The sequence below is a fragment of the Strix uralensis genome, chromosome 2 (genome assembly GCF_047716275.1).
Source record: "Strix uralensis isolate ZFMK-TIS-50842 chromosome 2, bStrUra1, whole genome shotgun sequence".
Lineage (NCBI taxonomy): Eukaryota > Metazoa > Chordata > Aves > Strigiformes > Strigidae > Strix > Strix uralensis.
In genome coordinates this window covers 104,470,972-104,497,240 of record NC_133973.1, presented here as the reverse complement: position 1 = coordinate 104,497,240, position 26,269 = coordinate 104,470,972, and the positions used below count along the sequence as shown (strand labels likewise).

Genomic DNA, 26,269 nt, shown 5'->3' with positions numbered 1-26,269 from the left:
CATAAGCAAAGCAACTATTATCAGGGGTATAGTCCTGTTTGTTCCCTGCTATGTCAGTCCTACACCTGGCTGACATGATTGGACTCACCTAGACAACCGCAGCCTATAAATCCACCTGAACCCCGTGCCACATGGGCCTACCTTCTTCAGTTCCACTGCCACAAAAACCCCAGCACCATCCCAGCTCCTACAGAGTAAACGTGACTTGAAGTAAAAGCACATCCAAATAACTATTTGACAATTTAAGATACCTTTTAATATGCAAAAGAAATAACCAAGACTCCTCCTTTGTATCTCCAAGCCCCACAGATACAGCTAATGGAAACTGCAGTCTGTAGTCCTGTTAGTCATTCTGTTCTGAGTTGTACCTATTGAACTGCACTCATGAATAAACCCTACTATTTCAGAAATGAACAGATTCAAGTATAAGATGATGCTGAAAACTTGCCGTACAGGGTCTCCCATACTTCCTGTGACTCAATACATTGTCACAGATTTTCTGATAATGGTCATCTTCATCAATGAAGAAAAAACCCTATATTTAAGACTATTTTTTAAATTTTAAAAAGGTCCAAAAGTTTCATGAAAGAAGCAACTACTTCTGAAGAAAAACACAGACAGTAGGAGAACATTTTCAAAACTTGTAATGGATCATAATTCAGTAAAAATACACTAAAATTGATACATAAAATTATAGAATATCTTGAGTTGGAAGGGACCCATAGGGATCAAGTCCAACTCCCTGCTCCTCGCAGGAGCATAACTGTACACAACTTTACATAAATGTAAAATATTTCAGTTTGCTTTTAAATAATCTTAAACTTTTAATTATGACAATAAATAGGAACAATCAATGCAATGTTAAGAAACTGTGTGGAACAAGTAGATATGACAACTGTTGCACAATGTATCTGCTGAATCTCTCATGACCCAAGGCTTCAGATTTCAGTTTTTGGCAGTGGATTCCAACAAGTCTTTTGCTTCATTTATTTTTGTTGCTAAGTAAGGTGATCCACCTGAGAAGAAAAAGGGGAAAGAAATAACATTTACGCATCAGTATTAAGTACCAAACTACTTCACTTGCAGCCTCCCCTTATTACTCACTTTTATTAGCTCCTCCTTCCTAAATAGAGCATTTTATACAACTGCTTAGAAAATGACATTGATATGAAGTAAGCTAATTGATAAGGAAACATGAGAAATGTAATCAAAACTGAAGTCACTGAAGAATAATGCTGAACAATTTGTCTCGGAGAGAAGACTGAAATCTGAAATCACTTTACATCAGTGTGATTTAGACTTGCAGTGCAATGTTGCTGAAAATGTATGCAAGGTCAGCTGTCTTGAACATTCATCCAAAACTAATAGCTATTATTTCCACCTACCCCAGAAAGTAAGAGGTAAAATTTTATAAGTAATTTTGACAAAGAATCATTAAGCGTGTGCACATGCACATAGACACACACACACACACTAAGCCTCTCTTGTGCTAGATGCCTGAAATTACCAGCCAGAAACCGTCACATTAAAGCTCTTTAAACATGGTACGCCTTCTAACTTCTAGTCCTGAACACTGTCATTGCTTTACGCTCCATCTAACAATCTGATTACAGTTCAGCGCTCTTTTTGTGTTTGTTTTTTTTACTCTCCCCTTGAGTGCCAACCATCTGCCTACAGTCACCAAAAACAACATTACAAGGTCTGTATCTGTAACTTACCACTTACTGTAATACACCTATATTTTTTACATGAAAATATGATTCTAGCAGTATCATGCACTGAATAACCTTTTCCAAGGCATCTGTTCAATCATAATTTTTCATTCATCATTTCATTCATTCTATTCTACTCAATTCATCAGAAAACATAATGATAGAAGAAACACACAGAACTAGTTGTAGACACATGTGGCAAGGCTTGCTTAAAGACTTCTTTAGGACATTCCTGCAGGAATCCAAAACATTATAAAGTCATTTCATGGTGTAATAAAACAACTGGAAAAAGTAATGGAGTTGTCTTGTTCATGTTTTGGTTTTGTTTGAATGCAGCCTTATAGGTAAGACACACCACAGGAAAGTGAGGCAGGGCAGAGGAAGGGTAGAGAATTGGCCACTGAAAAATGATTTTTTTTTCTTTTTTTAAATCAATTGGCTTTTTAGCCAGCAATAGGATTTACTACATTGAGTATTGCTTCTTTCAAAGAGTTAGCAAGAGGATCAAACAAACAGTAAAGACTAAAAACTGAAATAAACAATGTATCCCAAGTAATTTTAAAATGTGCATTGATTTTCTACATGTCTAGAATGCAAGATCTTAAAGTAAATTCAAATCTGCTGGAAGTGTTTTCACTACATTTACATCCTTAAGTGCCATATTAATTTTGTAGCCCTCCAATGAGAGAAAATTCAATCTCATGATTGCCTAAGTGTTTGTTTATAATTAGGGCAAGTCCAAAAGGATTCTCTCTTCCTCTTTTTCTGTGAGCAAATGTTATTTCATAAAGTAGTAACTGATAAATTAAGATACAATGTATCAATATAAAAACACTTTTAAACTGAACTATGAAAAGGTTAATTAGTAACCATTTTAGTAGCACTCACTGGGGATGTTATTATGCAAACTTTATATATTTCTTATTTATTTATTTCTAATAATTCTCTCTTCAATGTTTGGGATCTCAGATAACATATGTAACTTTTAAAATCTGTAATAATTGCCCTTTATTCTGCCAACTCCATCTGGTAAAATATTATTTTAAAATAGAATTCTAATGTTGAGTATTATTTTTAAAAGCACATCTGTGCTACCCATAGCCAGAAGAAATCAAGATATATGCATAAGCAAACAAGTCTCTCTGTGACGCCACATGTTCAAGATTACTCCAGGCCGTAGCTCTGCAGCTGAAGACATTACACAAGATTTTTTTTCTATGGCCATGCCAGAAGAGCTGCAGGGGCAGCACAGATGCACAAATCCCCTCAACTGGCGTGCCTACTGAGAAAATGCTCCATCTTAATAGCACACAGGAGGGCTCACTATGTCCATCCAAACCCTACACTGTGCCCAGCTGCAAGTGCATTACGGCTGTAAGAGTGGGTTGTTAAAATGTACAGTCTTTGTAAAGGGAACTGCCTCTTTAGGTCTACTCAACATCCGCCTGGAGATTCATGGTTCTGACTCATGTCTCTAGTGGTTAAGAGGCCTCTGACCATCATAATATATTATAAATGCAGAACAGAATTTCTTTTCTGTCTGTGCAGTGTATACATTATAAAAAGTATAAAAAAATTAAAGTGTGAAATCAAATAAGCAGGACAACTTTAGAATTAAACTGAGGGGTGAAGACAGCAAAGAAAAGCATCTACTAAACACTTCCCATGGCCAGCAGTCACAGTTATTGTTTTAATTTTCTTAAAATGGGGTGCTGGCAGGGAGCCCTGTAATTCTGTCAAAAAGATATAAAAACCCTCCGACTTCCCCTTTTGACTTCTGAAATACAGTGCAACTCTTCACCATCTGTTATTTTAAAGTAGAAACAGCAATGAACATATGGGCTTTCTTTCTCAACCAGCTGTAGTGTAGTTAAAGTTATAATAATAGCCTTTCTGTAAGATAAATTTACATTAAAAACTTCGCCAGTAAAGCAACAGTGCCCAGCTCTACAGTTTTTCCAAGTGAATTCCAGGAAGTCGGAAATTCATCAATGATGTATTTAGTGACTGCAGAACATTTCCCCCCAGAAGTTACTTTCATACATGTGACTGGTCCATCTCAGTTCAAAATAGAAATGTCAGTTTAATGTAAAAATGTTATAGCTAATTTTTTTCTTATTTTTGATTAAGTTTTTTTAAAGTGTGGAAGACTGGTCCCTGAGCTCATAGTTTTAACTGAAGCAGCACAAGTCTACAAAACAACACTAAAGAAAGATGGATAAAACTGTGGTTCATAAAGCCTAGTTTATCTGAGAGAAGACACACAGAAGCTAAAGTCTATAAATAAACAGCATATGTTTGCACTCAGTGTGGTTATTTACACAATCAGTAAAATTAAAAGGACCTCATCTAAGCCTCTTCCTTTCCAGCTCTGGTTAAGAAAAGTAAAAATTATTTACCTTTATCAGGATGATTCAAAATCATGATTCTTCTATGGGCTGTTCTGATTTTGGCCTTGCCAGCAGATGGACTGCAAAAATAAATGGAAGTGCTTACCATAAATGCCACTGAGCTCAGGCTATAAATTAACAGTTTACACTGGATTCAAAAATAATTAAAACTTGAGATTTTCACCATCTTGTGGACAAAACATAAAACTACATCTCTGAGGAAATAACAAAGGCATGTAAGACATACCGAGAAGGACATTTTTAAAAAGCCTGTGGATTTGATACACACAAATATCTTTCAAGTTTTTTTAAAATGCAATACATCAACTCATTTAAAATAAACAATTTTGGAAAAAAACAAAAATGAAAAAAACAAGCAGCTTTAGGGTATATCTAGCTGGTTATTCATATTAAATGCAGAAAACACGTTTTTTCCTCCTAGAAAATAAGGATTTATATGACCAGTGACAAAACAACAAATATTTAATATTATCACATTTTGTTCTACTGTAAATATTTTTATAGCTGCTATAAATAATTCTGTTTTCTTCTGGGGCCTAAAGAAAAACCTGTATTTGTTATTTTTGCAAAGTTGTTCAATGTGCTACGTTCAGGGACACACTGATTTACAAGTGCTACATAATGTTTTCTCCCTCAATGACATAAACATAAAATACGTACTTGGCCTAAATTAAATATGTACCTTACCAGACAAATAACCACTTACGGATGCTGTATGCCAACACAGTAAGGCTATCGTTTGCAAAAGGACAGTTTGAATGGTTTAGTTTTTCATAATTTGTTAGCATGCAGAAATAAAGCAGTGTTTTCCACTTCAGGTGACTTCTTAATCAGTGATGATTCAATTAATTAATCTTTTTGTAGATACAGTTTGAATGCAAGATATCAGCCTAACTACATTCCCAAGGTAAACAACCTCTAATTATTATTCTGTCACAGGGAAATTAAGGTATGTTGCAAAAATAGTTCACAGAACTGCATAAGAGAAGAATACTTCAATGGAACAGAAAGTAACCCAGACAGACAGCTAAAAATAACAATCATCTATATTTTGATTTGTAAAGCTGTTATTTAATAATAAAAAAGAAAGTTGATATACCACATTTAGAAACTCAGATGGCCAAAGCATAAGTCTGGAAAAGCTGCAGTTGCGTATTATGGAAAGCCATGCAGTTCTGCTTCATGAAGCAACTGTGTTTATGAGATATTGCTTATCCCACAGTCAGACTGGTCTCTAAAGATTCTTAATCACTATCAAAAAAATCTTTAATGTCAAAACCATGTCTTCGTTGAACTGGTACAGCCTCACAACCTGAGTCACACCAATGTCATGCTGCCTTCTAACAGCACCAACTGGCTGAGAAGTCTATCACCTTGGTGGAACAGTTGATAGGCTGGAGGTCAGGACTGACATTCAGGGGGCTGACAGGAATGGGCTGACAGCAACCCTTCATGAAATTCAAGGACAGACACACAGCCTGGTGCCCAGGAAGGAAGAGCCCCTCGCAGCGCTACGGGCTGGGGAGCGGCTCTGCTGAGAGGGACCTGGGGCACAGCAAGAACAAGAGCCAGCAGCATGCCCTGGCAGCAGAGAAGGGCAACAGCCTCCTGGGCTGTACGAATGGGAGCACAGTCACTAGGTTGGCAGAAGCAGCTATTCCCCTCGAGTTGGCCAACCACATCTAGCTGCTGTATCCAGTTCTGGGACCTCTGTACAGGAAAGACACGGGCCGACCACAGCAGGTCCAACAAAGGCTGCTGCGCTGGTTGGGGGCTGGAGCATTCACCCTTTGAGGAGAGGCTGAGGGAGCAGGGCTTGTTCACCCTGAAGAAGAGAGGGCTGCCAGGGGACCTCACAGCAGCCCCCCAGCATCTACAGGGAGGTCATAAAAAGTATGGGTCCAGGCTCTCCACAGTCCTGCATGGTGGAAGGTTGAGAGAAAATGGGCAAAAAAATTGAAAAGAGAGGTGCGGGCTGGACACCACTGAAAAGGGAGGTGTCAGCAGGTAAACTAGAGATCTCTTGAGGTCCCTCCTAACTTCAGTGGTCTTATGATCATATGATATACCTGTGCAGTAAGCTGTGTTTAAAAAGAAAATAAAATAATTTTTAAAAATCCAAACAAAACCAAAGCCACAATGATTAAACCTTAAATATGCTTGTGTTTGTACACTTATACAATATACTGTATGTTTTTTTAATGTCATAGCCTTTTTTTTTGTCACTTATGTTTTAAGAATAATGATTTAAATATTTTTAACTAATGCATATATATATTTTGTCCATTAACAAACAATTAAATATTTCATATGGAATAAAAAAACATGCATCTTGTTTCAGAGGAAATGGTACAATACAGAAAACTTTATTCATTTTTATCTAGAATTTGAACATGATTTTCAGACATATTTTCTAACTTTGGAAGTTCAACATTAGGTATCTGATAGTTGTAAGCCATTATACTTAGGACAGCTACATTCTGCTAGCATCTGTTTTGTCTAAAGTTTGGAAAACACTTCTAACATTTTCACCTCCCATGTTATCTCAGATGTTCCTCCATCTTTCCCATCAGCAGTTTCTTCTACAGACTACATAGTTGTTCACATCATTGCTATGTTTATACTGAATTTCAGTAATCAGCACCACTTCATAACAACTAATGCAAGAACGTTAAAACTTAAAATTAGTCAGTATTTCCAATACAGTACTTTGTAGCTTTGGATACCTTCTACATAGTTTAAATACAAATAATGCACATGCATGTTTCTACCAAAACCCTCTGCAATCTTACAAGGTGGTTATTAGAGAATAACATTTAGATATTTGAAATTTAAAAGCAACCATTAAATACTCACCTTTATCATGGCTTATATTCATTATTTATACTGCCCATGCATACTCAGCACTTGAAATAATGAAGAAAATCTTTGCCTCAAAATTTAATATGACTTGGAAGTGATGACACAGAGGACAAGTGTTACAATAACAACATCAAGGTCTAGACAGATCTAGTTTGTAGATTTGTGCATACCCCGGCATTTTCAGCACTACTTTAAAACTCACTTGCCTTTTTTTCTTTTTTTGGTGGTGGTTTTATATATAAATATATATATATATCAATGTGTACTGCGTTGATATATATATAACGCAGTACGCATTGAGTTAAAACTAGTATAGAAAAGTGTGTTTAAACAATGTGAAAGTTTCCTATAAAGATGTTAAGCCATGCTTCTATACAAGTAAATGCTCAATCCTTTAAATATTAAGAAGAACTTTCCTCAAATCTGATTAAGTCTTGATATTTGCAAGACTCAGTCCAAATACAACAAGCAGTGTCACTGTGTCCAGTGCAGACCCAAGCCATTAAAATTAAAAATTAAAGGGGACTAATTTCAGATGTGATGAAGCTTCAGACATGTACATGAGCAGTATTCAGGCTAGGCGTTGCCACTGTAAACATGCTTTAATGAGCTGCCATGTGCTACTCTGAAATATCACTGAATTTGTCCTTATAAAGTGAAAATGTTAATACATTATCAAACGTAAAGGCCAAAGGAAATATTTCTGAAAAACATTCCTATAAATCCCTTCTTCAGTGTGCAAGCGTTAAATACTTCAAATAAGAAATTGTAAAATAAAACATTACATTTAAAATGAATGCTAAATCTGCATAATTTCCATTATGTTAGAAGTAAACACAAATGGCACACTGAACAGGATTTTAAGTCCCACTGTTCACCACTGAGGATAATTAAAACCATTCTCCTTATCTTTTTTTTTTTAACCTTAAAGTTCAGAACTGATCTAAACGATAAATAAGAAATCTACTACCTAAGGCCCATCATTTGGAAAGCCCTCAAACTCACCACCAGCTTTACAGAAAACTCTAAGGTGTATGCTACCATTGGCCATCCAAATGCTTTAGAAAAAAATCCACTGAAAAATCCATTGAATACTCACTCAACTTGGAAATTATTTCCCATACCTACTCTAAATGAGAAGTCTCTCCAAGTGTTTTTGTTTGGAATATGCCACAACTTTTTAAATCAAATCACAGTGGAGAAAGAAAAAAATAGTATTACTCGCTTATGAAAAAAATAAGCAAAATTGATTTGTTTTCCTCATTTATTAATATAATCTACAATATTACTTATCTCCAAGGGTTTTTTGGAGATCAGGCCATGTGATCGCACTAATTAGCACAGTATGGGCTACTCTGATTATTTCTAGAGCACCAATTCTCCACTGCAATATGCTACCATGCCTTCAAGCCAAACACAAGTTGCATGTTTTATTAGCATTTTACTGTTTGCTTTTTAGCTTAAGCAGAATATAAGAATGGTTTATAAGCCATTAGAAGTCTTTTTAAAAAAAGGTATGACTTTGGCAAGAGTATTCCACATTCTCGCAACATGCATTTTCTCCATTCAGTGCTTAACAAACAAAACCATATTAATGCAACACACCTACCTCACACCTAAAATAAGACTAGCTTCTCGCCTACTCATTTTCTGTTCAAATCCTCCTTTATAGTACAATGAAAGACTCTAAAAAGAAGAAAAGGGAAACAAGCAATAATTACTTACATGTACAAGGTGCCAGGACCTAAATCGTATTTATATGACCTCATTCAGAGCATTACATTCTTCTATAATTTATTTCAAAAGCATGACTACAAACCAGATAATATGAAGGGACTTCTCCTTTAGTGTTAACACATATAAAACCCAATTTTAAAATAACTGTGTTTTTACAGTCTTCTACTGCTAATAAGAGATATTAATAGCTACAACCATTAAAAACCTGCCTTCAGGCAAAAGAGTCCAGAACCAAAGTACATACTAGCATAGAGTGGTAGAGTGCGTGCGTGTGTGGGAGGGCAGGGGAGGGAAAGGGAGTTACTTGTTTAGAACAGTTTTGGTACCACCACAATGGAAAATGACAAAAGTCACAATACTTTGGCATCCACGGAATTATCAAGAATCACTCTGAATTCCAGATATTTCTACAAAGAAAGTAGGTAAAAACAACAGCAAAAGGATAAGAACAAATAAATATAATATACTGATGAAGAGTCGGTATATTTTTTTCACATGAAGGACAAGAGTTCTTTGATGGAACACTGAAAAATAAACAAGAAGAAACAACAACCAAAAAAAAAGGCTTAGCACAAAGCCACAACCTCTATTTCAGGAAGTTACTGAGCTGGAGAACACCGTAAAGGAGCAGAGCATATGGGGAAATCCTAACCAACTTCTGCCTTCATATCCTTCCCTAGACACCAATGACGGATAACAATTAAATACAGGATCTGGGGTTAGTTTTTTTAAACTCATTGGCATGTGAGACTTTAGCCACTGTTTTAAGAAAGGGAGAAAAAACACAAGTGGGCAAAGAACATTAAAAAGAAGGAGATCGAGATGACAGTAAATCATTACAACAATTAATTGTCATAAGGAATGGGTTGAAAGTGTATTTATCAACAATAAAAGTATTTTAAATAAGAAAAAATAAATTACTGAGCCACCACTGATGGTTAGCAGTGATCTCCTCAATGTAAATGTTTCTATAAGAATTAGGGACGAGCCCATTGCTACACAAATAATAGTCTAAGCTGCACAACTCCCAAAGGCAGCAGATGCAGCTTCAAGATGGCCTCCCTTGGAAACTGGCACACAGAAATCATTCAACAAGACTGAAGTCTTTTCCTCAGTGCAAAACCTACCAACTGGTGAAAAATAAGCTTCTTTTGTTGCTATCAAAGGGAAGTCTGGCCTGAGAGCTGAGATTATTTTTAAGTGTTCTTCTTACCCCCAAGTAAAAATGTGCCTGGCCCTTAATAAAACACTTTTCTCACTAAATACATCCATTCGCATTCAGTGAGAATTTTGCCTTATGTTTACACAAATTCTCTCTTATGTCATTTCAAAAGCATTAAAGCATTTAAAGGGCTCTGTCTATGATATCTAAGCAAAGCCTTTAATTAATCTTAGGAGCGACATTCACCCAAATGCTTCACCTATTGCTACCATGAAGTCACACACAGCCACAGGAAAGAATTTTTTGGTGTGCTGCTATGATCTGAAACTAATTTTATCTTCTTTCTTCCCACCCCAAACCATACATGAAATAACCAGCACTGTAACACTACAGGTATCAGGGCTGAAACAACTGCGGAAGTGTCATGCCTACAACAAAAATCTGTTGTGGAGTTGCTTCTATAACTACAGGGTAACACAAAATAGGTCTGTAACAGTGTACACCGACATTACAGGTTAGAGTATGTGACACTGAGGGAATACACTGGGCTTTTCCAGTCCTCAGAGAGGAAACGATGCTAATGATTTAATGGCCACCAGATAACACCCTTGAGGAGGCAGAACTGCACAGAAATTTGCAATGATGCTGAACAATTACTACAGCCAGGAGAGAAAAGCACACTTTAATGTTCTCTGAAAGATTTCCCAGAACTTCTCCCACAGCAGCTTTGGTGCAGATGGATTTCTGAAAAGGTTAATTCTTCTCTGCCCTTCAACTCTGGCATACAACTCTAATACAGGAAGACACTGGTTCACTATTCATGTAGAGAAGAGCAGTACTTGAATTCTCTCTAACACAGCTCATCTCTGTTCTTGGTAGATTTCATCTACAATACTATTTGAAATAAGAGAATAGGGAGGGATGGCTATAGGCTTAAATTCAGAAATCCTTTCTCATGTTTTTAAAGCCTACTTCCTTGACACTGTTCTAACCTCGAGAAGTCTTGATTCGGTTCACTTCGAAGAGGAATGAAAAAAGAAATTCTGTTGTCTGTGTCCTTTGGCATATAAGCAAAACCAGTTTGTTGAATTGGTCATCAAGAAAAAAATATTTTATTCTCAGAAGTGAAGCACATAGCAAGAATAATCAATTCTTAAATTAAGATCTTGATCCTGAACAGAATTTAAAGCAAAAGGAAATTAGATATAAAAGCCATTTTTACCATTGGTTAAAATGAGGGGAAGAAACACTGAGTCTTCATTTTAGGAAACATCTTGGCAAATCTCTAGTTCCCTAATGAAACAACTTTTGCACGCTATTCAAATTAAAGCAATTTTTTTTCCTAGTTGTAAATTCTAAGTAATGGCTGCAATGAACTGAAACAATACTCAAGGTATTTTTTCTGTTATGAGAACTCCTCAATAAGCTGGCAGTTCTAGACACTTGATTATTTATTAACCTTGGCTATTGCAAGAAATTCTGTACTGGAAAAATCATTGAAATGAGCTCTCCATTTCTTCATACTATTTGGGGTGAGGGGAGGGACTATAATTTAATTTACTTCATTTCCTCGCATGTTGTTATTGTTTAGCAACTTATGTAAGCAAATTCTTCTCCCTGAACAAATGCTATTAATAGACTGGGGGGGGGAACAAAGTGGCTGGAATTGCTCTGCAAATGTCTATTCACTCTTGCAAATTTTCACAAAAGCAGTCAGCTAAGAAAATCCAATCCATTTCGACCATGACATCTTCAAGATATTTTTCCTGGCATAGCACAGGGAAAGCATAATCACTGTTTCCATGCCAGGTAAAAGATTCAAAATGCCGTTAACTGAGACCATCCATCATATTATATGAAGTAGTAAATTTTTCTGAGAACTCCATGTGTTGTTCTACCACCAATACAAAAGGTAACAAACACTGTCAGGAAAAAAACCAAAACCAAACTACAATAACAAAATAGTTACAGGTCGTGTTATAGTATAACCTACAATTTCCTAAGATCAACTTTAACTTCCTTAACTTCAGTTAGAAAAAAAAAAAATTATAAAATGGAGTGCAAATTGCATTATTCTCTGGAAACTTGATTTTCAGTGAAGGACAAGAGAGATGGTTGCTACCCTTACTTCTCAATTCGGAACTCTATGAGCCTGAGCGGAATCAGATCCAATAAGCGAAACACAGTGCAAAAATCTCTAAGGCAGTGCTATAGAAGACACCCTTTTCTTCTGGAACAAAGAATTTTCAGGAATGTGGAATTTGAATATTTTGACAGTTCATTTTGCCTAGAATTGTTTCTATCTTCAATATCTTCTATCTTTCAACCTTCAATATTATTGATTCAACAAAGAAAAGTAATGAATGCTATTAAAATACTTCCTTTTTTTATTTCACATTTTAAGGAAATATTAACATTATAATTAACAGCATTAAGGTCTGTGTGAGAAAGAAAAGCCACGTGACTACTTAGTGCTATGCACCTTCTATTGGCAACAGACTCTTGTCACTACACACAGAAATAAAATAGGGTCACCGGCATCCGTGACACCAGTAACAAAACTAGGCTCAAAATGAAAAAGCGTTTCTCTGGAAATGAGTGCTATGACTAGTCATAGAGAGGAAATGACAGTGTTTTCTCCTATGCCTTTCTCCACTGAAAAAAAGATAGTAGAAAACTTCAGGACTAAATTACAGCAGCATTTACACTTCATATTTCAGAATATATATTTAACTGCCATAAATTAAAGTTAAATGAGAGATAGAAATTCAGAATAAAACACAAACACTTTTACTTGCCTTTATTTACTATTTTCAACTAAAGATGAGTGCAGTTGTTGACTGTACATGTTATTTATTTAGGTAAGTAAATAGAAAGTGTCAAATACTCAAGATACAGCAAGCAGGTATTTTAAATGATCGCTTCATAATTGCTCAAGCTGACCTTATCCAAGTCATTTATTAATGAGCAGGAAGAAAGGATAAACAGCATCTAGATTACCTTGTGTGACTGCAACCAACATGAACAGTGATTTCTATTGAAAACTGGGGGGGTGGGGTGGTGAATTGCAAGTGGGGGGAGGAAGAGTGGGGGCTTACAGAGAACAAGCTAGCTTTTAAATAGGCAGCTGCTTCACAGTTTCTCAAAAATGGAGGTGATGAGGGACAGGGTTTGATTCTAGCAAACTAGGGTAACGACTGAAAATTATAGCGACCAAATGAGGCACCTCCAAACACCATGGGAAACCAGCAAAGTAACACTTAGCCTAGACACTGTCACATGACATGCTTTTTCTAGTAAACAGAAGTAGTAACTGCTTGATTTCTTTGTCTGTATAGTTTAGAGGGCAATATGCTGTAAAGAAACACGATGGAAGTGTTAATCCACAGATTACACTTAGCAGCTTCAAATTCCCCAAACAAAATCATGTAAAGCCACTAAAATAAGACATTTGGACAATAAGCACTTATATAGGATCTTCGTACCTAATGTTTTCTCTATTGTTTTAAAGAAAAATTATAAATAGGAAATAATTGATTGTTAAGGGGAAAAGAAAAAAAAATGGGGAAAAAATACAATCCAAGAAAGTAATAGCTGTAGGGTAGTAAAGAATAAAAATCTTGGCTAAGAATTATACAAGAGTCTTAAATCTGGGCTATGATTGTAGAAGAAAAATATTGTCACTACCCTCACAAATGTAAAGCTGACAAATACATACAGTTATAATGGCAAACCAGAAGAGAGAGTTTTTACTATATTCAGCAAATCTTGTCTTACACTGAAAACTTGTATTTTAAAGTTCAGAAACAGAATAGCAGAAGAGATACACTCTACTGGAAATCAACATACAATTCTGGGCTGTAAGGCAGGATATGAAGGCAGACAGAGGATGCAGCTCCAGGGACTAGGAACACTGAGAATGCAGAAGCTCGTGGTTTGCTCTTTATGGTTGTTCAGGAATTCTGCAGGACTCTGAAAGTCACTGTGGTAAAAATGAGATAGGCCTGTAATGAGCTTGGCTCAGCCAGAATACCAGTATTGAGGGGTACAGTTTCCTAGGAACAGACATCTCTCTGCGCAGTAGCATGTCATATTTCAATGTGTTAAAAAGAGTCACTGCCTGCTTTCTTATGTGAACATGTCTGAATTTAGATTCTCTAGCCTATATCTACAAATGGATAGAAGAAGAAATGCTGGAGTAAAACTGCTGGGGAGGGAGGGTGAAGATTGAAGCACTCCATAGTCTGAAGCCACATGTCCTTATTGCTAGCTACTTCCAGCAAGCCTGCAAGTCAGACTGTATCCATACCACGTGAAAGCAATTTAATTCGCAGTACCTAAAGTCTCCTGTGTTGTTTTGGCAGGCAACTTGGGAATTTTTCAAAAAATTACTTTGAAAAGGAAAAACAAAATTGGTGGTGGTCTCACAACAGCAATGCAATAGAAGGACAGAGCAAAAACTTATCCAGGAGCACCGTTTCTGGCTGATACACATCCCAATTAAGAACAAGTGTTGACCAGCCCCCAGGGGACAGCCCGTGTTTCAAGCCCTTCCCTCCCCAGGAAGCTTGCACCCTCAGCAAATGGACACAAAGTACAGATGGCAAATGAATTTGGACCCTAGTGTCTGTCTATATACTGTAGACAGGCTGTGTTGCAACTGGCCTCACATTAATAGGTACAATGCTAATGATTACTTTAAAAACCGACCTTTAATATATTTTTCAGGAAATAATAATCTGCAACAACTCCTCCCTCAATACCCTCGCCCATCAGCATCAAGAGGGGAACTGTATTCTTTCCACTGTGGATACATGTTCACAGACTATGAATGCTGAAAGAATACACTGCCACAAGCAGACATCTACCTCATTGGGAATTACTTTAATCAAACAGCAGTGGAACATATTTACCAGAGGACAGTATAGCCACTGAAGCAACAAGTAAATGCTCTCAAACATTCCCTGTATATACTCCTCTCACAACACACTACCTCTTGATTTTTTACCTCATTATATTTTTTAAATATGTAGGGCAAAACAAAGAACAAAAACTTGGTTAGAAGTTCAAATTAGCTGGGGAAGAAAAAAAGGACAACTCAAATGTGAACAAGAAAACAAGCTCCCCCATCTCTATGGCAACATTTCCTAGATGTTTATCAATTTGTCTTCCTGATTTTTAACACTGTATCTGAAAGAAAAATTACTAAATTCTTTCATTTTTAGCTTCTTGAAATGAAACTGTATGTCATCACCTTGTAATCTCTAGGAATTAGCTATTTTCTCACAGCGCACTTCAACAATTTATCATACTAGCAATGAGTTATGAAGCATGGAACATCACCAGGAAAATCAGAACTGTTTATCAAACTCACAAACATTTTTTGGTATAGCTTCATCCCCAGGGACTTAAAATATACCAGGTAATACGCCCGAACATACATAGTAAGGAGCACCCCTACCCTAGAAAGAAAACAATCTAAGTGGCACTGTATTTAACATTAAAAGTCTCCTTTCTAAATACTTGAAGTACAAAATCATAAATATAGCATGAAGTAACTTCTAAACTTACAGAAGCTGAAACTCTCTTTGCTGTCTCTGTAATTGCCTGCTCTAATGGCTTCCAAAGGTGGAATGCATAACGACCTGAAAAAGATTGAAATTAAATGATATTATAACATACATTCACTAAAAGGGGAAAAAAAAAAAAGTCTCCAACTTACGTTCATCAGCTAACAACAGAAAGAATTCTGGTTTAAAAAAAAAATGAAAATCCTTCCTTGTTAATCTTTGTCTCATTTATTTGCAGCACAGCACTGCTGCACTTTACTGCTTTTCAAGATATTCCCTCAACAGCCATTTTTGGATCCTGACCAGCCAAAGTCCCACAGTAAAGTTGCTATGGTTTACATTTTTCAATCTTTGTACTATTGGGGGAGGGAGGGAAGAGGTTTAGCATATTTCATCTAAAAACCTAGTCATGAACTCTAAAGATCTATTGTGTTTGCTCACAAAACAAATAGATTTAAATGTATCTTCATTTATCATATTGAAATATCTGCCTTGTGAACTTTAAGAAAAAGGGCAGTATGAAACATTAGCTTTGGATATACATTAATTATTAAATACTCTTTAAAGGTTATGTCTTCCAAAAAAAAAAAAAATCTATGTACTACACATTTTTTGCTGTGATGTTGTATGCTTAATCACACATTTTGTAAGTACTGCATTTTTTATTTCGTTACAAAGAGAGGATCTTCTGGGATTCACAGGCATCCAACTTCCCACTGGCAGTGAACATCTACAGCTAGGACAGTCTAGAGGGAACTCTATTAGACTGCATTCTCAGAAGTACAAAAGCATGTCTATCAACTTCAGAATCAAGATTTGTGACATGTTACTGGAGGATCTTCCCTGTAAGTCATCTCTCCCCGATTACTATCTTAACTGTTCATTACCAATGTAACTTACACAATACACAATGGAAAAACTTTTTATAAAATGTGGCTCTGCTTCATTCAAATAGAATCTTGCTTTTATTCTTAAAACGTGATGTGTCCACAGGTTATTTTAGTCATCTAAGCCTGTGCCTATGTTGACACAGAAGTTAAAACCACTGTAGAGTATCACTGCTGAAATGCTGTGATGTACAAGTATATTACCTCACCTTCTTAAAGCTTTCTGTTACCACTTCTTTGCTAGATGCCATTAACTCTTCAGCTCAACCAGCAGAAGAAAATCTAAGAGCATTGCTCTTCTGCCTCTATAGAACACATAGATAAACCAACTGCTTAATGGGTGTGCATCACCAAAGATCTTATCTCTCCTTTCCCTAATCAAAAAAACAACACAACTTGTACTCACCAAACACCTGCTGAAGTTTGGTGCAACCTATGCATTTGCACATAGCTGACCATGGTTGCTTTTATATGCTAAAAATAATGGAAATTGATTTGTATATTTCAAAACCAGAATAGACCACAGTTATCTAGTCCGAGCAACCCAGAGTATAAATCATGTTACACCCATGCCCTGTGTTCACTAGAACCTATTTATCAGAAGAACATACAGTCCAGATGCAAAGAGTTCAAGTAACAAACAATGTACTATGGGAACAGTTTAGCATGATAATTCACTGTAGCCACTAAAACCTTCTATTTTGCTCCTTTTGAATCCGTCAAGCATCACCTTCACAAGATCCTGTTGCACTCTTCTGTACTAAAAAGTCTCCGCCTTGCAATATGCTATTAAATAAATGAAGTAAACTTTTCACACTACATTTTGCAGACAAAAAGCAGATGGAACCTTTTAGCTGCTGCCCATAAAATTAGTTTCTCCAGATGTGACTTTTCAAAAAGAATTTTGGAAAATACATCAAGGATTTTGAAGGGACAGGAACTATAACTGGACACAATTCTCTATAGCACTCTCAACTAACCTTTCCACTTTCCACTATTTACAGTCATAAAAACTTCATTAACTGTTTTGAAAACAACAGCTCACAAGTGACAGTTTCACACTCAGCTGGTAATTTAGCTTACCTGCAAATGCGACAGTTGCAACACCAAGTCCAACTGCTATCATAGTTCTGGCCTAAAGGAGAAAAACAGGAATCAGAATAACATGCAAATGCTAATTTGAAATATATGCACCTTTTACTTTAACAGCGTGTATTTCTGATGTCTGATGTGGCCATTTCATATATGATTTACAACAAAAGATGAAAGTAAGTTCTGTATTCTACAGGCTACTTTAGATTTTATAGTTCAGCCCCATTAACCCGTGCCAACGCATCAGGTTTAACTTGGAACTACCCATCAGCAAACCAGTGAGCAAACACTAACAAAGCAGCTCACAGTACATAATGATAAAGAACACATGGCAAACAACTATTCAGGATTACTTGAAATTATTTGTGCAGACTAGTTCAACACAGTACATAACAGAAAGCATCAGTTTATTACACAAACACTGCAAAGTCCTCCACTGGGAATTTCACCATGACATTGCTTGAAAATGGTATTGGAATATTAATTTACATGCTACGGCCACAGATGTACATTAGTGTCTTTCATCTTCACGCTTTGACTCATGAAAGCTTCAATAAAGACATGAAGCCCAGTAGTCTCTTTTCATTACTTAGTGTCAATCACTGACTTGACTCTATCTTATAATACAAGTATTTGTAAATAGGCAAACTTCTGACAGATTTCAGACAGTCTTTGTTAGCAGTGAAAATTCACTCTAAGTCTAACTGGGCTCTTGGAAACAAACTAACAAAAAAAGACTTGAACATCTATTTAGACAATAGTAATTCCTACCTTTTACTAACTCAAAACCTCCAGATTAGATGCATGTCTCCTTCTACATAGTGCTTGAAGAAAGTCAGGCATCTCAAGGACAATAAGAAGCATCTCCATGTTGAACAAGAAGCTACTAAAAGATATGTAATAAACCTCGAAGAAGGGACCAACTTCTCACATGGTTACAGAATTGAAGAAGGGTAACGAGCATTGCCAAGTGTTGGGGACATCTTTCCACTTCTGAAAAGCCTACATATAATCTTTGAAACAAATTAAATAATCTGTGGTACTACCTGTCTTATGATATGATAGTTCAATAATGCCTTGAACTTTCCCCCAGGAAACATGAGAAATCAAATTAGGCCTGTTTAGCTTGAATTCAAAACATAACAACAGTGAAAATGCTTTTATCACCAGACTGTCTCTTCTACATATGACTTCCTTCTGCATTTATGCAGTAACTGGTTTATACGTTTTCTACCAATAAGCCTGACAGCTGGACTTGAAGCCCAAATTTCAATGTGAGTGCCCTAATAAGTCGATTTGGAGCCAAGTTGCCTTTGCTACTAAGATTCCCAGGGCTAAAATTCTCTGTCTCTGATTGTACCCAATCTCATTTCTAGACAGAGAGGGAGAGTTAGGAAATACAGGTTCTAAAGCCTTCCAGAGCTGGCTTAGTAGGGGCTAGAACACAGGTCGACGGCTTTCCCAGTAAACAGGCAGCTGTACAAGATGTAGGTAGGCACTACATCAAGCCCAGTGACTCCTATGGCTTTGGCTCTGAAGGCAACTATCTGTGATTACTGCCTGTATTATTGAGCTCAGTATGGGAAAAGTGGTAGCCTGCTCTGAGGTCATCTAGAAGTAGCTGTATTCCTCTACATCTAGCTTCTGAATCCTATACATTTTCACTAAGTACCTACCTCCCATCTACCCAGATGGGGCTATTCTAGTTATTTGCATAACATAATACTGCAATTGCCTAGAGGTCTCTAGTAGAAAAACGAAACTCACTAAACATACTGAAAGTGGAGTTCCAAAGTTAAGACTTGGGGAGTTTCAGCCTTAAAAATCTGGCTGTCTATCCCATTTTAGTAACCTAACTCTTCCATTTCAGTGTAGTCTTCAGTCTCGATATTAGCATTCATTTCTGAATGTAAAAATAATGTAGTAGTTTTATGTCTGTTGTTCCTTTCAGTTCCACAAAATTTCCCCTCATCTTTAGACCATGAAAAGATGTAAGTACGTTACCTTAAATGGTAGAAGATATAAAATAGTGAAGCATATAGTTCATATCCTCACTAAACTAAAATTCTCTTCATTTCTTCTCACAAATCAGTTTTCCCAGGCTTTCAATATTCAAACCCTCTAAAAAATTCTCCTAATTCCTCTGTTTAGACAGTAACCAGAAACAGCCACAACATTTATGAAAAATACCATAACCCTACAGAAATTCTGTATTGTTCTGTTCTGTGTTTTGTGACCATGGATTTATATTCAATAGATACTTTCCTTGACTTGTTCAGAGTGACAGCAAGAATCTTCTACTAAGTGGTTACAGTCAATTAAGAGCTCAACAATGTGTGAAATAGATCACACTGGCAAAAAAAAAAAAAAAAAAAAAAAAAAAGTATTTATTAGCTTGTGGTTGTCCAAATTAAGTTATACTTGCTTTGCCACTAAAAAGGTGGTTTAAGTCACCAGTTTACAACAAGGTATGCTACCACTAGTAAGGCATTAGCAGCAGCCACCTCATTACTGTTAAGGCCAAGAATAGAGACCAGGATAATAAATAATACCTGAACTCTGTCAGTTCAGTGCAAATAGCTAAAGTGTTCTTGCACAGTAGTCGGGGAACACAATGCAAAGAACCCTTGAGGGCCTTTGACAGTCAGGCATGTCCACTGGGATGCATTATTTCAATCCCAGTGGAAAGCACTAGCAGTTAGTGAAAAGCTAGTGCTTCCTGGAAAACAGCAGGTAAAAAAGAAGCATGGCAGCAGCTCTAGAATAGGAGCAGTATGCAGCATCAACAGGAATATGAAGATAAGCCAGAAAACTAGGTAAAAGTGGTGGAAAGCTCAAGGCAGAGACACACAAAAGATCGTCCGTGTTCTGAAGTGAGGTACAGGCACAGGAAACCTGAGAAGTATTGGTTTACAGTAAGTCACCTTACCTGCCTCATAAGCAGGTTAGAGTCACTTGCCACATAGTAGCAAAGAAGTGAAAACTTAACAAGCATTTAAGGTGCTTTCGTATGACATGGTGTGAATATAACCTAACTGTAATGCATGCAATAAAAACTGAATTTTAATCGATGTACGTAAGATTGCATGGTTTGTCTTTTACTAACACAGCCTGTCTAATAAATCAGTGGCAATACTAACCAGTAAGTCTTTTAAGTCCAGCTTGACTCAGTTTCTTTTTCCATGCTCACTTAACTCCATTGATCATTTAGAAGAGTAAGTCAAGGTTAGTGTGGTGCTTTGAGATGTAGAGTATGCAGTGTACAGCTTTAATTAAATGCACCCCTTTCATATCAATATTAAATGAAAGCAACTCACTAGCATTGTGGAAGGGATCAGTTCATTTATAGCATGCTAATACAACTACCACCACAACCATTTTTGGCCCCCATTGCTTGAGAATGCCTTTTATTTCAGACTCATAAAGGCTAAAAAAAAAAAAATAAAATACTTACTGACTTTCAATTACGATAGAACTGACCTTCCCCCCCTCCAAAAAATGCCATTAAGAAATGTCTAAGATGTAGGTTTTAAATGAAAGCATTCTGTTAAGATCCAAGAGGGAAAAATAAAGAAATAAAAGATTAAAATGTAACATCTGTCCATTTCTTTATTCAATGAATCAGCTCCCAAAGGTCAGTCATCAACCCTATGCTATTCTGCTGATCTCAGTATTTTAATTTTACTATGTAGTTCAGTTTTCAGTAACAAACCCTCCTAGAAACAGAAAACAATAAAACAAAGGTTTGCTATATCTGCAAAATCTGATTTTTTTTTTACATTCTTTTCAGAAACATATATAAGAAAACACACACATTAGAAAGGCAACTGCAAGACCTGACTTACCAGAGTGTCTGGCAAACAAAAGAGGATAAAGCATATACAGTATGTATAGAGGTATACATCATATACTGTTAGCATACAGAGATCTGTGTTCTAATCCTTTAATGCGTAATTTTCCAGTAGCCTTAATTTTTTTAGCAGAAGAAACAGGGAAGAATGAGATATTCTTTCTGCAAATTTCTAATCCAGTCTCTGCTAACTTAGCCATACTAAAAAAAAATACGACGTCCGTAATTCCTAGCATTGCAGCTTCTTCTATGAAGTAAAAAAAAAGTTAAAGTTATTATAAGAATTTTAAATGCATAATTTTAAAATTCCAGTGCAACGCTATTACACCTGACCACAGACTACAAGAACCACCCTTACGAATGTTAAAACATACCTGCTTGCATAGGATTTGTATTTTATACACCAGTTTCTTTAACACAATCATGGAAAACACCATTCTTGGTCAAATGGAAAATATTCTGTTCTTCTCACAACCAGCTTTCAGACACTTAGCAAGAGCTCTACAGTCTTTTGCCTCAGAAAGCTACAGTGTAATGGAATAAAAAGCACAGAGAAAATAGTAATTTGTTCTGATGAGTTGGATAGCATTTTGTTATTAGTCCATGCTTAATCACGGATCAGTAAAATAGGAAGTACAAACTTACATTGAAATAAGCATACAAGTGTAAATTGCTTGCTTAATTAAAAACTTTGTTTTAGGAAGGTTTGGTTTGTTGGTTTTTTAAGTGCTGTATGCCACTAAGAAGTAGGATACACGAGTATATTAATCAAGTGTACAAAAATATTTCTGAAACTACTTTTTCCCTTAAATAAAAATTCTTGACCTGAACTAAATGACTGTTTTGTATGGAAGCTAGAATAAGGCTTCTAATCAGAAGAGTAGGTACTACAGTTTATTGGAAGACTGTTTCAGAGCAAACCACCTAATTATATGGAACCAGATACATTTTGAAGGGGGATTATATTATAAACTATCTGCAACAGATTTGATTTCATAATCTAATGTTTTACTTCCAGTCTTACCCTCCTATGAAATTTAATTTATTTTCCAGTAGTGAAAGTAATTTCAGCTAGATGCTGTTCTCCCTACTCACACAATTCTCATGTCAATTTATGTCATTTATTTTGCAGCAACTTTTTTGGTTTGTGTGTAAAACTATACCCAAAGTTTCTGACAGTTTTCCATAGGTAATGGTACCTGAGCAAGATTCGCTAAGAGAAGCATTACCATAAGACACTCAAATCAATCTTATTGAGTATGTATTAACTAACAAGGGCCTCTTGCAGGTATCTTTGAGAACAGACACTATGCTTCTACATTGTCTCATCAAACTCCAAGTGCTTTTGTAGAACAACTACAACAGGGCCCCAGATCAAGTGACTACAGCTAGCATCCAGGACATCTCACAACCAAGACTCAGGGTAGGATATTGAACAGAGCTCTTTCAGCCCTGAGAGATGGATGCTGCTGTTAGACTTCGCTTCTCCTACCACTCTTTCCTTCCACTGTGGCAAGAAGGCCTCGCTAACCCTGTACATCAGGGGAACAGATGCACAGCACTACAGTTGATCTTGCTATTACTCCGTGGCAAAATTTTAGAATTTGGTTACATGCAACTTGACCTTCTGAATTCCTTAGCCAGGAACGCAGTAAGCATAGGTACTGTCCCTTTTTATACTATCTACGTTAACACCCTCTAAAGAAACTCTGAAATATCTTGTACTGCCAACCATATGCTAACAGTTCACAATGTATGTATGCCTGAAAAATACTGCATGCTCCACTGAAAGGCCTAGCTAAAGAATAAATTTGGATAGAAATTGCAGCAATCCGGAACTTAGTCCTCTAAAAACTTACCACAGTCTCTGGACCTTAGTAAGAACCCAACAAAACAATTCACACCAACAAAGCAAGCCATACTAACCCCAGATGCAATTTTTATCCCAGATAGGTAAGCAGACTCAAAGACTCCACAAAGTTCACTAGGAATTTCCCTACTAGCATTCCACAGGGAGAGCACATGGACGTGACAATAATGAGTTTCAGAGTCAGCTTCTTAAGATTACACAGCTTGCTGTTAAATACACAGAAAGACCCTCCTGAGGAAGAAAAGTCCTAGACTGCAGTAACAATGTAAATAAGTTATAGAGAACTATGATATAGAAAATTGTATTAAAAAAAATTGTAGAGGTGATACAGTATATTTCACGTTGCTAATAGCCATGGTTAATGATTATGCTAGTAGCTATAGTTACCATATGGGAACAATTGCAAGGTCTTGAAGCTTGGTCAAGGAAGAAGAACAAGCTTCCATTTCCAAACCCTAGAAAATAGGTAGAACATCCTGGACCATAATGACAACGTCTGGGATTGTGTTGAGGATGAGTCAGTTGACAATGTGGCAAAGTGACTATTCAATTACTTAACTTGGCAATGAAATTAACTTTTGAGTGTCCTAAATTGAACTACCTTCATTATATTACTAAAAAACACACCCACAGGTGAAAGAGACCCCTGTCCAGGTTAAGACCCTTCCCTTGAGCATGCATAGTAGTAGAAGCATTATGTAAGACATATTATAATTGTATGTTAATCACTAATCAATCAGTATCTAATAGGCGTGTTTGGAAAAGTACTAACCTCTGATTTTTTGTATAAAAGGAGCATGAAAACCTGTTGTTGCTGTGTTTGATTTGTGAAAAAGTTCACCAAACACCCAGGCCTGAATAAATACAGTATCTCTCCTGAGCACGTTAAGATTGGGGTATTGCACGCCGGGCATGAATCCGCTTTTCGGGTTACAGAAGCAACAACATGCACACAATGAAAGCAAATACATACCGAAAGCCATTTTAAAAATGTGAAAACTTCACCATCCAGTGCTTTAAGCACTGATCCATGCATTTTCCTGAATGCTCAATTCCTTTCCAAAGGGAGCTCACAGTCCCAAGAACTAGCTGAAGTGCCCAGGACGAAGGGATGTGATATAGTTGCAACACACCTCCCATTAGAGGGCAATGGCACAGGAAACTTTGGAGGCGTTTTCCCTCCACTCGACCCATCTAGCCTCTCCCACATGATAAAATGCCGGGTGAGAATGGCTCTTCCAAAACAGCTCTACAAAACCATTAACGCTCAAATTTGCGGCAATAAAACTCGCATAGAACGTGAAAATTTCACAGGTACCATCTCTTTAAGGCAGGGGGGCCACATTTTAGGCCTCGTCTGCTCGTGCCTGTGAAGGCTGGAGCAGCACAGCGCTTTACGCGGGGGCTGAGGCGCTCCCGTGGCCCCCTCTGCCCACGCTGCAGCTCCACCCGCGCCACGCACAGCCTGAGGCGAGGGGACACAAGCCTTCGCACCCTGGGCACCACCACCCGACCGCCCTGCCCCCCCCGGGAGGGTGGGGGAACGCCTGCTCCCCGCAGCCCCATCCCCCGACCCGCTGTCCCGCTGCTCGCACACGTTAACCCGCGGGCGTGTGGAAGCCCTGGGCTCAGAAGCAGGGCAGGTGGCGGCCTCACGGCCCAGGGAGGGGGGGTGAAATCGCCACCCGGTCCCTCGGGGGCACCCCCCAGCGGCACCAGGCCGAGGGGGAGGAGCGACCCCCGCCCCGGCTCTGCAGGTAGAGGGAGGAGAAGGAGGACTAGGGAGGGGGGAAGGAGGAGGAGGGGCAGAGCCGGCTGTTGCCCTCCCCTTTCCTCGGCCGCCTACTCGCGGGACGCGCTGCCTCCCCCTCCCCGCCTCCCCCCAGCCCCCTCACCAGCCCTCGGTCCAGCTCGGCCTGGCCCTTGCCGGCGCCCGTAGGGACCCTGGCGTACTCGGCATAGCGCAGGCCCTCGGAGGAGGCCGCGGCTCCTTCCATGATGGCGGGGGGAAGGGGAAAGCGCTACAGGTCGGCCGGAGGGACAAACCAGCTGGGAGACGGACAGCGAAGCTCCTCCCCTCGCCGCTCCACCGCGCGTGGGGCGGGGCCAACCCTGGCGCGTCACAGCACGGCCCGGCGGCGCCGCTGCCGCCTCCGCGCGTCACGGCCTCGGGGAGGGGCGGGGCGGGCGGGAGCGGTGGCGGCCGCGGCGCCGTGAGGGGCCGGGCGGAGTCTGTCACCGGCGAGGCGGGGCCCTCACGGCAGGCGAGGAGCCGGTTCTGAGGGAGGCCCTTCTCGCCCACCGGCTTAACGCTGGGTCGGAGACCGGGGACTGGTGTTTCCTTCTTTTGTCCTCCTGACTGGTGTGAGCAGCGGGAAGACTGGAGGAGGCTGCTTGTGCTAAATCCCCAGACAACCAAGAAGGAAGGGGGAGATGAAGGGATGAAAGATAATTTATGCATAAGAAATAAGATAAGAAGAAGGAGAAAACACTTGTGAGAAGGAGAGGCCACACAAATGTTTCATGTCCATCTGCAGAAAGAATATGGGATTTTAGAAGGGGGAAAACAGGTAAAGGAAAGAATAAAGAAAAATTGGTCTGGCAGGAAAAAAAGCAAAACCACTAAAAATGGTTTTTAATATTTATATTTCTACACCTTTGTTGATGTGTCTATGTTTCAGTATATTTATATTTTGGTTTCCTGAAAATGCTGACAGGATCATAGTTCACCCTCCTGAAATTCTTCTTCAAGTGACACCTTATATGCAGAAGTTGTCAATCACCATTAGGCCTGTATCACAAAATGTAAAATGCTCAATCTCTTCAGTACAGCAGCATAACAGCTCTTCTTTTGCCCTTATGCTGGTTTTCCTTCTCTCCTACCTGGTAGTACTGGCAATGGAATTGGATTATCTGCAGATTGCTGAGCAGTGTGAATCAACAAAAAGAATTACTCTTCTTATGTCCTATTTCAAACAGTGACTGTTCTTCTCAGACATTGTTCTGAGCACATACCATAGTTTTGTATATCTGATCGATACTCATCAATTTTATAATGCCGAAAGGCAACTGCTTTAATTCATCTCTAAGTATCTTTTTAAAGTACAGCTGCTATT

At 38.1% G+C, this 26,269-nt stretch overlaps 1 protein-coding gene across 3 annotated transcripts; it reads right to left on the bottom strand.

Moving 5' to 3' along the window:
* Window positions 1-627: 627 nt before the first annotated feature.
* On the bottom strand, window positions 628-25,235 carry DNAJC15 (DnaJ heat shock protein family (Hsp40) member C15). Of its 3 annotated transcripts, none has more exons than XM_074859605.1 (6): window positions 25,107-25,235; window positions 17,425-17,476; window positions 15,456-15,529; window positions 8,595-8,671; window positions 4,112-4,182; window positions 628-1,016 (listed from the first exon to the last, which is right to left on the bottom strand). In XM_074859605.1, the coding sequence occupies exons 2-6, from the start codon at window positions 17,465-17,467 to the stop codon at window positions 946-948; spliced, it is 336 nt and encodes a 111-aa protein (XP_074715706.1). In that variant the 5' UTR covers window positions 17,468-17,476; window positions 25,107-25,235; the 3' UTR covers window positions 628-945. The 3 variants fall into 3 exon arrangements, with proteins under 3 accessions (XP_074715706.1, XP_074715704.1, XP_074715705.1); XM_074859603.1 differs by having other exon boundaries at window positions 25,049-25,234; XM_074859604.1 differs by lacking the exon at window positions 25,107-25,235 and adding an exon at window positions 18,205-25,014.
* Between the last annotated feature and the right edge of the window lie 1,034 nt (window positions 25,236-26,269).